At 42.3% G+C, this 13218-nt stretch overlaps 1 protein-coding gene and 1 long non-coding RNA gene across 3 annotated transcripts in view; one reads left to right on the top strand and one right to left on the bottom strand.

The window, feature by feature from the left end:
- Positions 1-3196, bottom strand: part of LOC307027717 (follistatin-related protein 1-like) — a 7918-nt gene extending 4722 nt beyond the window's left edge. Inside the window, exons 1-3 of one of the 2 annotated variants that reach the window (XM_079696008.1) lie at positions 2756-3196; positions 2049-2123; positions 807-896 (exon numbers count right to left, since the gene is read on the bottom strand). In XM_079696008.1, the coding sequence (XP_079552134.1) occupies positions 807-896; positions 2049-2123 (165 nt within the window). In that variant the 5' untranslated portion in view covers positions 2756-3196. Of the gene's footprint in view, positions 1-806; positions 897-2048 lie in introns of both variants that reach the window. The other variant, XM_079696007.1, reaches the window with a different exon arrangement.
- Positions 3197-5889: 2693 nt separating this feature from the next.
- LOC307027714 lies at positions 5890-12274 on the top strand. The gene is made up of 3 exons (XR_013804731.1): positions 5890-6066; positions 11031-11105; positions 12080-12274. It is a non-coding gene; the product is annotated as an uncharacterized lncRNA (long non-coding RNA).
- Positions 12275-13218: the final 944 nt, after the last annotated feature.

Here is a 13218-nt window from a genome sequence, read left to right as displayed (position 1 = left end):
GAAAAAACAGGGGAAGCCTGGCTTCCCTTGGCCTCCGGGAGAAAACGCCACTGCAAATACGCAGGAGAGTCCGGCGACGCAACAGTCGGTGTCGGTGTCGGCGACTTCTCAGGTGACTGGCCGGGGTATCTGGGCCTTAACACAGAGAAGACCTGTCTATGCTGCCCCGGAACGCCTCGTTGGACATTTCTCTGTTTCTTCCTGGGTACAGTGACGTGACCATATGGACCCAATGGACCCATTGGTCCAAATGGACCAATCCGCGGAGCCGTTACGTTAAGTCCGTGGACTTCATCACACACACACACTCAATCTTTTCTCAGCTGCAGCTCCGGCGATTTCTGAGACAGCGCGACGCGGCGAGGCTGCGGGTGTGTGTGTGTGTTCGTGCTGGGTTTCGCTGTGTCTCCCTGTCTTGCAGACGGCCATTGGGCTCACAGGGAGGGGGGGGGGGGCAGGAGCTCCAACAAGCCGTGTAGGACAGAGAGTGAAAACACATGCTACACAGAGAGGCTGATGAGAAACTAATGTGAGTTTGGAACATTGAACAATGTGAATCTATTCTAGTAGACCTCAACAAGGAAACTATGATCAGTAGAAATGGCCATGACATGGGACCTTTAAGACATTTCTTAAATATTCTGCTGAAACTGTAAACAGCGAAACACACACACACAACCATTTTTACTTCAACTTCTTATGTTAAAGGATATATTGTTATTTTATTTGTATGTATCTGTTTAATAAGTTAAGAAGGTATCAGTGACACTTTTTAGGATTTTAAGTCATGCACAAATCCTATTTACCGTTAAACAGCGACACACTGGTTCTCCTCTGTCGGTCGATACACACTCTCGTCCTGCACCACAGAAAGTCCTCGCACACACCGACTGATCCTGACACACACACACACACACACACACACACACACACACACACACACACACACACACACACACACACACACACACACACACACACAGAGAGAGATATATAAAACATTGTCATGGTATTCCTTTTTATAAAGTTCACAATGAAAAGAAGTGAGGAGCGAGTTTGGTTCAGACTCCAGATGGTGACCTTTGACCCCTCCACTGAGACAGACCCACGCCAATTTGAATTACAATGACACACACACACACACACACACACACACACACACACACACACACACACACACACACACACACACACAATAGATACATCTGCCACCTCCAATTGACATCTGCTGCACCACAAACAGCTGACTGAAGCACAAACACACTCTCCCGTTTACTTTTCATTAATCCTCATTATTCTGTGTATTTATGATTTTTCTTTTTTCCTTATATTTGTTATATCTTTATTAATTTGTTCTGTATTTTTTATTTAATTATTTCTATTTCCTCCACTTTGTCATGACTGATGTGTGTGTTTTCTGTTCTGGTCATTCAATTTGAATCCATTGAAATAATGATAATAATATAAAATAATAAATAATATCTTTTATTGCACGTTTTTACTTTAACTTCTTCATTTAAAATAGGAAGAATAGAAGAGGCACTAAATCCTGATCTACAGCTGAACATCAGTCCTCTGACTCAGAGGTGATGAAACATCTGATTACAGCCTCACACACATACCTGAGGAGCTGCTCACCTGTGTGCGTGTGTGTGTGTGTGTGTGTGTGTGTGTGTGTGTGTGTGTGTGTGTGTGTGTGTGTGTGCTGCTTCTATGTTCCTCCAAAGCAATAACACATTTTTAAGTCGACCTCCAAGAGAAAAACACTTCCTAAATCATGCAACCCCATCAACCTGAACACACACACACACACACACACACACACACACACACACACACACACACACACACACACACACACACACACACACACACACACACACAGTCAGAGGTCAACACCTGTCTCGTTCTGAGTGAAGGTTTTACTTGTAAATCAAAGGAAATTGGGGAATGTCAAAACAGAAAGCGTGTCTTTAACCCTTCGGTCTCCACCTGATGTGTTTATTGATTATCAGCATGTAACCTTTGCATTCACAGTGCGAGCTTACCTTGGCCAGAGGAGACGAGGAGACGAGAGGAGACGAGGAGAGGAGGAGCAACGGCAGCAGAAACACCGCCAACATCTGGAGAGGAGAGGAAGCAAGGATTGAAAGTGAGGAAAAAGGAGAGGAAGAAGGAAACAAGATGACAAAAACACGAGGCAAGAGAAGGCAAAATAAAGAATGGAGGAGGATTGATGAGAGGAAAGAGGAGGTGAGAAGAGGAGGTGAGAAGAGGAGGTGAGAAGAGGAGACGACAGATGAGTTAGGAAAGAAAAAAGGCCAGAGGATATAGGAAAGGAGGAGAAAGTAGAGGAATGAGGAGACGAGTGGAGATCGGTAAAAAGGAGAGTAAAGTGGAGGAAGGATACAAGACAAAAGGAGACCAAATGAGACAACAGAGGAGTTGAAGAGGAAGAAAAGGAGGAAAAGGGGTGAAGGAAGAGGAAAGGAAACGGAGAAGGAAAAAGAAAAGGAGACAACGGAGGAAAGAGTAGAGAGAAGATGAAGAAAAAGGAGAGGAAGAAGGTAACGAGAGGATGTTAATAGAGGAAGGAGGAGGCAAAGGAGATGACAGGAGAAAAGAAAAGGAGGCATAAGACATTCATTTATCTCAATATAAGAAGATTTTCTGATTTAAAAATCACAGATTAACAATTTAAAAACATTAGAACTACTTCTTCTCCACAGGCTAAAGATGAATGAAGCAGTCGTACCGTGGCAGTCTAACTGTTGCTGTGAAATCAAACGGCTCTAAAACACCTGGAGGAAAAGCAGCTGCAAAAAGAAAACTTTAAAACAACTAGAAGTTAAAATCCAGAAATCAGTCGGTCAGAATAAATCCATTTGAATAAAGAATTAATAATCCAGGAGGAAATCATCTGAGGTCTGCTTCAGTCTGCGGAGAAACACCGACTGAGAGAGGACATCTGTTACTGCCTCACACACACACACACACACACACACACACACACACACACACACACACACACACACACACACACACACACACACACACACACACACACACACACACACACACACACACACACACACACACACACACACACACACACACACCACCTGACATGTTCAGACAGTGTTAGACAGCCTTGTAGAGACTGACACACACACACAAACTGATCATAATCTAGATACTGTATATTTACAATGGTAATAAATCAAATGCACAAATATCCAATATAATAATAATATATAATAAATAATTGCATGTTTTGTTTTTACACGTATGACTTCAGGCATGTAGGAAAAGCAAGTGAAGATAACAAATGAATGATAGATATTTAGTTCACTGGGACACTAATATTTGACTGTTTCAGCATCATGATCAGATATCTATCTATATATATATATATATATATATATATCTATATATATATATATATATATCTATATATATATATAAATATACAGTGGGGCAAAAAAGTATTTAGTCAGCCACCAATTGTGCAAGTTCTCCCACTTAAAAAGATGAGAGGCCTGTAATGTTCATCCTAGGTATACCTCAACTATGAGAGACAGAATGAGAGAAAAAAAAACAGAAAATCACATTGTCTGATTTTTAAAGAATTTATTTGCAAATGATGGTGTAAAATAAGTATTTTTTCACCTACAAACAAACAACATTTCTGTCTCCCACAGACCTGTAACTTCTTCTTTCAGAGCCTCCTCTGTCCTCCACTTGTTAACTGTATTAATGGAACCTGTTTGAACTCGTTATCAGTATAAAAGACACCTGTCCACAACCTCAAACAGTCACACTCTAAACTCCACTATGGCCAAGACCAAAGAGCTGTCAAAGGACACCAGAAACTAAATGGTAGACCTGCACCAGGCTGGGAAGACTGAATCTGCAATAGGTAAGCAGCTTGGTGTGAAGAAATCAACTGTGGGAGCAATTATTAGAGCGTGGAATGGCCTTCACCCAGACCTTTCAAGTATCACTTGTCATCAACAATTCTAAACTAAAGTAAAAACAATTATATTTGCAGATCACTCCAGCTAACAAGTATTGGATATTCCCAGTATTATTTATATATGCATTTACTTTTTTCTTGCACTAACTGTTTTTGTTTTGTTTTCCAGTTTTCATTAGTTTTCTTTATTTCTTTGTACTCCTTAATTTCTAGACGTTTTTGATGAAATAAATGCCATTATTATATTAATGCTAATGAGGATGCACGGGAGGGCTACTCACCATAAGCTATGCTTCAGCCCTCCTGCTTCTACTAATTTTGTTCATTTGTGTGTATGAATTATGCGTTTTTGTTTTTGTATGATTTTAATAGAATACAAAAAGAAAAAAACATATATACATATATATATATAGGCGTGATGTCTCTGTGTGACCAGCAGAGGGCAGAGTTGCTGTTTATTCCCAACAGAACTCTCTCTGAAATAAATAACAACAACAATCTGTGGAAAACTGTTTTCTAATCCCAGTTTAAAATGTCTGGATATTTGGGCGGCAGTGGCTCTGGGACTTGGTCTGAAGGGTCGCTGGTTCGAGTCCCAATCGGACCGGTGTGGACTGGAAGCTGGAGAGGTGCCCTTGAGCAAGGTGTAAACTGCCCTCTGCTCCAAGGACGGGTTAGATGCAGAGGTCCACGTTCATTGTGTGCATGCTGGAAATGAAGAGGGTTTCAAACTCCAGTTATTCTTCTCCTCAATGAAATCAGATATTGATTTTGACCTTCTTAAGTTCAGCTATTTCTTTAATTGTTAGTTTATTATTTGCCCCTTTTCTTTGTTTGGGAGGCTGTGGCGCAGTGGACTAGTGCGTTGGTGTTGGGATTAGAGGGTCACAGGTTCACTTCACCCCAAAGTGCTCCTGTGGGGATTGTCCACAGTATTGAGTATGTAAGTTGCTTCGGATAAAAGCGTCTGACATGTAATGTAATGTTTGTTTGTTTGTTCACCATGTAAAGTGGCCTTGGGTCCCTCGAAAGGCGCTATACAAATGTAATATATTATTATTATTATTATCAGTTCAGTTAACCAAAAATGTGTATTCCAAGAATCATAGAAAGGAAACAAACCGCTTTCAACGTTTTAGTTTTTCGTTTAATAAATGGATTTAAAGACTGGGTGTTTTAAATGACATATTTTTGTAATATGTATTTGACTTCTCTTCATGTTCTTGTGTTGTAATATGATTTCCCCCTGGCATTGACCCTGTGAAAGTCCTACCTTGAAGCTGGACATGTGTTTGTATAAATGAACAACTTAAACAAAGAGTTGAAGGTTTTAACCAGTTTAGCCCTGAGCCTGTTTTTCAGGTCTCAGGCTCGAAAATGACATTCCCAGAACAAATGACCATATCTTCCCTTCTAAAAGGGTTACATTAATAATCTGTTTTCTCAAAGTAATGATAAACCTGTGAGTTGGATGTAGAAAAGTCAGAATCAATATAGATGTTTTTATTTTAAAGAAAATTCAGATTGAACGTAGTAAAAAAACTGTAAATGATAGTGTCCGCCCAAAGATTATTTTTTACTTATAGTGAAAACTAACCTTGGATGATGGTAAGGTAGACTAAAAGCTTTAGGAATCCAAAGTACAACATATAACAAGTGCCCTGTATCAAGATTGATGCAAAACAAGTGACATTTGACCTTTTTGGAGAGGTTTAGCAAAAAGAACTCCACCTCTGAGGTGATTCGGGTGGAAATTGGGGTTTTACCGTTTCTCTGGAACCCATTGGTCGATTTTGGTGATTGACATCTCTTTCTGAGCGTTAGAGCCAATAGAATCGAAGAGGAATCTCCCCACTCACACACATGGTAAAACAAAAAGGTGGGGGCTTCGTGCGCACAGTTTTGCACCAGAGTGAAGCTATGTCTAGCTCTGACATCTGGAAACGGAAAAGCAGGTTTATTTCTTATGGATTATCAGAAATCATTTCAAAGGGACAGAGACACATTGGATTAACCTATGGATTAACTTCAGCAGCGTTTTTATTGTTTTAATGCCATTGAAGACCACTTTTGACCAGATAACGACACAGGTAAACCATGCTAGCATTTTTAGCTACCTAGCGCTACATGTTTTGATGTCTGTTTTTGTTTATAAAGTCGCGATTTCGTATCATTGAGTGATAATGAAGGGCACGCTTCGATTCTGTGTCACCTCACAATGTGAAACGATGTGTTGGACGTGCAGCAAAGATAAATTATAAGGTTTTGTGAGTGAATTTCGGTGCAGTCATCTGTTAGCATTTTTCGCTCGTTGCTAATTCAGAGGCTCAACGTTAGCATTGTGGGTTTTATTTTGAAAAAAATAAAATAATGATCAGTTCGATGAGTTTCTTCCCATTACATAGGTATAAAACATTCATAGTTTATTAAATGAACATGCCCTCAGACACTGTTTCCTGCAAGATGTTGCGGCAGTGCCCCGGTACCAGGTTAAAACTTTGATTAGAATGGGGAATGAGAAGTGAGAAAAGTGCAGTGTGTGTGAGTAAAGGCCCGGACACACCGCGCCGATCTTCGGCTTCAATAGATGTCGATAGATGTCGGGCCGTCGATGATCGTCCTGTCGCCCTACTCAGATTGGTGTGTCCCGCACCGTCGTGTCTTTTCGGCCGTGCCGACACCTTCCGCCGCTGAGTCGACATGTTGAATCGGGAGGCTGTCGGCCAAATAAATCACTCTGATTGGCTGTTCAGCTAGCGAATCAGTGCATGAGAAGTGAAACAGAAGTGAGGGACCCAAACAAACGATTAAGAAGGCAAATGTGAGATTCCATTGAACTCCAGCTCTCGACACAGGTTGGGGAAAGCCCCGTGAGCTTCTCGCTGTAGAGTGAAAATGGAACACGCTATTTGTTGTTTGATTAAATCACGCAGTCTGTTCCTATTCTCTCGGTTATCACGCAGTCTGTCTTCAGGTTCCTCTTTTGAATGACGAATACACACTACCGCCGCCTGCTGGTGAGGAGAGTTATTGCCACTCACGCATGCTCAGTGCGTACGTGCTTCTTGACCGTCGGCTGAAATCTTTGCGGTGTGTTCCAGTGCGACACATGGCCCAGACGCAGAGACACGAGGTGACACAACAGTCGTGTCCGTCGGGACGTGTCCTCTGGGGTCAGCTTGGTGTGTCCTCTGGGGTCAGCTTGGTGTGTTCTCTGGGGTCAGCTTGGTGTTTCCTCTGGGGTCAGCTTGGTGTGTCCTCTGGGGTCAGCTTGGTGTGTCCTCTGGTGTCAGCTTGGTGTGTCCTCTGGGGTCAGCTTGGTGTCCTCTGGGGTCAGCTTGGTGTGTCCTCTGGAGTCAGCTTGGTGTGTCCTCTGGGGTCATCTTGGTGTGTCCTCTGGGGTCAGCTTGGTGTTTCCTCTGCGGTCAGCTTGGTGTGTCCTCTGCGGTCAGCTTGGTGTGTCCTCTGGAGTCAGCTTGGTGTGTCCTCTGGGGTCAGCTTGGTGTCCTCTGGGGTCAGCTTGGTGTGTCCTCTGGAGTCAGCTTGGTGTGTCCTCTGGGGTCAGCTTGGTGTGTCCGGCCTGAAAGAGAGGAGAGCAAAGAGTTCAGAAATCTCTTCATGAGACGGTGCTGTTTGTATTTGTATGTTGTTGTCTGTAGATTAGATTTGATTAGAAGCACTTATTGTCATTATACAATGAAAGAGATAAAAGCTACTCCTTTTTAAAATACCATCAAAACATTCAGAATAAACAACAAACAACAACAAAAGGCCCGGACCCACCAAGCTGACGTCTCTGCGTCTTGGCCAACAGACGCACTGCAACACTTTTCCAATTCAAGACCCACCTTTTATGTGGCTTTGGTTCATATTTATTCTTATTTTAATATTTTATTTTGTATCAATCAAAATGTTATGTGTTTTTTCTACCTGTGGATGCTAATATCTGTAATACATAAAATGATAATGAAACCTCAGTGACCTTTAACCTTTCACCCTAAACACCTCCAGACAGTCTGTGAGGAACACATGATGTGACAGAGAGCTGATAACCCAACGCCTGGTGTTACTGCGACACCATGAAGCTAAGAATGGAAGAGAGGGGGGGTGTGTGTGTGTGTGTGTGTGTGTGTGTGTGTGTGTGTGTGTGTGTGTGTGTGTGTGTGTGTGTGTGTGTGTGTGTGTGTGTGTGTGTGTGTGTGTGTGTGTGTGTGTGTGTGTGTGTGTGTGTGTTTCAATGTGTCTTTGTGTGCATCACACCTCTGTTATCATCGTACATTAAGCTCATAACATACCTTTCCTTAAAAGAGCTCACACACACACACACACACACACACACACACATGAACATCAGCAGGAGAGGACTCTTTAAAGTAGAGACACTACATACTGATATACACCTGAATATCAGCAGGAGAGGACTCTTTAAAGTAGAGACACTACATACTGATATACACCTGAACATCAGCAGAAGAGGACTCTTTAAAGTAGAGACACTACATACTGATATACACCTAAACATAAGCAGGAGAGGACTCTTTAAAGTAGAGACACTACATACTGATATACACCTAAACATAAGCAGGAGAGGACTCTTTAAAGTAGAGACACTACATACTGATATACACCTGAACATCAGCAGGAGAGGACTCTTTAAAGTAGAGACACTACATACTGATATACACCTGAACATCAGCAGGAGAGGACTCTTTAAAGTAGAGACACTACATACTGATATACACCTAAACATAAGCAGGAGAGGACTCTTTAAAGTAGAGACACTACATACTGATATACACCTGAACATCAGCAGGAGAGGACTCTTTAAAGTAGAGACACTACATACTGATATACACCTGAACATCAGCAGGAGAGGACTCTTTAAAGTAGAGACACTACATACTGATATACACCTGAACATCAGCACGAGAGAACTCTTTAAAGTAGAGACACTACATACTGATATACACCTGAACATCAGCACGAGAGAACTCTTTAAAGTAGAGACACTACATACTGATATACACCTGAACATCAGCAGGAGAGGACTCTTTAAAGTAGAGACACTACATACTGATATACACCTGAACATCAGCAGGAGAGGACTCTTTAAAGTAGAGACACTACATACTGATATACACCTGAACATCAGCAGGAGAGGACTCTTTAAAGTAGAGACACTACATACTGATATACACCTGAACATCAGCAGGAGAGGACTCTTTAAAGTAGAGACTCTACATACTGATATACACCTGAACATCAGCAGGAGAGGACTCTTTAAAGTAGAGACACTACATACTGATATACACCTGAACATCAGCAGGAGAGGACTCTTTAAAGTAGAGACACTACATACTGATATACACCTGAACATCAGCAGGAGAGGACTCTTTAAAGTAGAGACACTACATACTGATATACACCTGAACATCAGCAGGAGAGGACTCTTTAAAGTAGAGACACTACATACTGATATACACCTGAACATCAGCAGGAGAGGACTTTTTAAAGTAGAGACACTACATACTGATATACACCTGAACATCAGCAGGAGAGGACTTTTTAAAGTAGAGACACTACATACTGATATACACCTGAACATCAGCAGGAGAGGACTCTTTAAAGTAGAGACACTACATACTGATATACACCTGAACATCAGCAGGAGAGGACTTTTTAAAGTAGAGACACTACATACTGATATACACCTGAACATCAGCAGGAGAGGACTCTTTAAAGTAGAGACACTACATACTGATATACACCTGAACATCAGCAGGAGAGGACTCTTTAAAGTAGAGACACTGCATACTGATATACACCTGAACATCAGCAGGAGAGGACTCTTTAAAGTAGAGACACTACATACTGATATACATCTGAACATCAGCAGGAGAGGACTCTTTAAAGTAGAGACACTACATACTGATATACATCTGAACATCAGCAGGAGAGGACTCTTTAAAGTAGAGACACTACATACTGATACACACCTGAACATCAGCAGGAGAGGACTCTTTAAAGTAGATACACTACATACTGATATACACCTGAACATCAGCAGGAGAGGACTCTTTAAAGTACTGCTCCATGCCTAGATCTCTTTTAAAAATAATGATGTTTATCTCCGGGTGGTCTCTGAAGGTTCACAGAGTTTCGTTGTGATGTTTGAGTACGAGCTGTTTCCACCAGAAGCTTTTTTGGAAGGAGATAAAGACGTTTTTAAATCCATCCTGTGATGCATACTTTGGACTAATCGTAAATTGCTGTTAAATTTGTTTTGCTGTGAGGAAGAAGTCACGAGTCACATCGAAATCACAAATATTGGGCGGCCCCTCCTGTGTTATTCGCCTCGTTTACCCAGAGGGGGAGTCGATACTAAAATCCTTCACAATATCAAATAAACAAAACCCCTGAGGTGCCGATTGGCAAAACTATTTATATTTGTTTGTACGAAAAATAAAGCTGTTTATGTATTATTGTCATCAACCATCTGCTTTACGGTCACATGGTGAAACCTCCAATACACACACACACACACACACACACACACACACACACACACACACACACACACACACACACACACACACACACACACACACACACACACACACACACACACACACACACACACACACACACACACACACACACGGCCCTGAGGAAAGCAGCGTGCATTTTAAACTATCACAAGTTCTCTGGAGAACATTTAAAAAAGCCTCCGAAAAAATATGTTTCATGCTTGGGAGAAGAAGCCTGGAGGGTCGAGATACTTTACGATATGATACAATATTTAACCTTAAGTACTGTGACTAGGTACTGCACGTTAATTTGAACTTTAATCAGAGGTTCAATTTCCAGCTCCTTTTTTCTTTCCTAACTCATCTGTCGTCTCCTCTTCTCACCTCCTCTTCTCACCTCCTCTTTCCTCTCATCAATCCTCCTCCATTCTTTATTTTGCCTTCTCTTGCCTCGTGTTTTTGTCATCTTGTTTCCTTCTTCCTCTCCTTTTTCCTCACTTTCAATCCTTGCTTCCTCTCCTCTCCAGATGTTGGCGGTGTTTCTGCTGCCGTTGCTCCTCCTCTCCTCGTCTCCTCTCGTCTCCTCGTCTCCTCTGGCCAAGGTAAGCTCGCACTGTGAATGCAAAGGTTACATGCTGATAATCAATAAACACATCAGGTGGAGACCGAAGGGTTAAAGACACGCTTTCTGTTTTGACATTCCCCAATTTCCTTTGATTTACAAGTAAAACCTTCACTCAGAACGAGACAGGTGTTGACCTCTGACTGTGTGTGTGTGTGTGTGTGTGTGTGTGTGTGTGTGTGTGTGTGTGTGTGTGTGTGTGTGTGTGTGTGTGTGTGTGTGTGTGTGTGTGTGTGTGTGTGTGTGTGTGTGTGTGTGTGTGTGTGTGTGTGTGTGTGTGTGTGTGTGTGTGTGTGTGTGTGTGTGTGTGTGTGTGTGTGTGTGCAAAGTGTGTATATGCCTCAAAATGTGGTTTAAAAATATACATTTGACTATTTTGTTGACCCTTCGTTCGTGATTACTGCCTGCTAGTTCAGAGAGAAATTTGCAACCAATAACTGCGAAGTCCAAATAGTGTAAATACAGAATGTAAAAAGTGAATTCAGATCTCACTGAACGGAATATTGCTTTGTATTAATGTTGTTACTAGCAGCTGGTTTACTTACTTTGCCTCTACTTATTTACCATGGTTGTATTTGCCTCTTCACTTAATATTAAAATAATTGTTACTCACTTTTAAATCTCAATTTTTGAGATCTGCTTTAATGTGATTTTTAAAAATTAAATGGCTGCAAAATCTGTATAATGTGTGTAAGTGTCCTCAGAGCTCAATCTGGATGATTATACTGTTTAATATTTCACTGGCTGCATGTTCACTTTCTTTAACTCTGCTGCTACTTAATACCATTGTGTTTTAATTTACTACATGTTTTGACTCTTTATTTAATATAAAAACCTACATATCAGATGTATGTTTCTCTGTAACTGACTGAAGGATGGGATGTTTCAATGTTTCAATGTTTCAATGTTTTCTGACTCTGCTGCGTGTAAACGTTTGTTTGTGTGTTTTCTCAGTGTGTGTTTGAGGAGAAACAGAGCGGAGGATAAATCTCGAGAGGAATGCAGCGCTGAACCTGACCCATTGTGTCCCAATACAATATCTGACTTCCTTTAGATGACACACACACACACACACACCCACACACACACACACACACACACACACACACACACACACACACACACACCCACACCCACACCCACACCCACACCCACACCCACACACACACACACACACACACACACACACACACACACACACACACACACACACACACACACACACACACACACACACACACACACACACACGCCACCCACACACACACACACACACACACACACACACACACACACACACACCCACACACACACACCCACCCCCACACCCACCCACACACACACACACACACACACACACACACACACAGCCACCCACCCAAACACACACACACACACACACACACACACACACACACACACACCCACACACACACACACACACACACACACACACACACACACACACACACACACACACACACACACACACACACACACACACAGCCACCCACCCAAACACACACACACACACACACACAGCCACCCACCCACACACACACAGCCACCCACCCAAACACACACACACACACACACACACACACACACACACACACACACACACACAGACACACACACCCTCCCACACACACACACACACACACACACACACACACACACGCACACACACACACGCATACACGCACACACGCACACACACATATATGGGAGCTGAATAGCAGGCAGCAAGGCACCAGACCCAATTCCTCTGTGGGGGGGCGAGAGAGAGAGAAAGAGAGAGAGAGGCTGGTATTAACAGACAATTCCTCTGTGGGGGGGCGAGAGAGAGAGAAAGAGAGAGAGAGGCTGGTATTAACAGAGTCTCACACACACACTTATGGTCACTCCTTTGGGGACACACTCTGATGACATCGTCTGACTTCTCTTCAGACTTTTCTCTCTCAGGCTCACTTTCAGAGACTTCACTTTGAGAGACTTGACTTTGAGAGACTTGACTTTGAGAGACTTGACTTTGAGAGACTTGACTTTGAGAGACTTCACTTTGAGAGACTTCACTTTCAGAGACTTGACTT

The sequence above is a fragment of the Notothenia rossii genome, assembly GCF_949606895.1.
Source record: "Notothenia rossii genome assembly, contig: scaffold_269, whole genome shotgun sequence".
Taxonomy (NCBI): domain Eukaryota; kingdom Metazoa; phylum Chordata; class Actinopteri; order Perciformes; family Nototheniidae; genus Notothenia; species Notothenia rossii.
The sequence above is the reverse complement of the archived record's forward strand: the minus strand, read 5'-3'. Positions and strand labels throughout refer to the sequence as shown.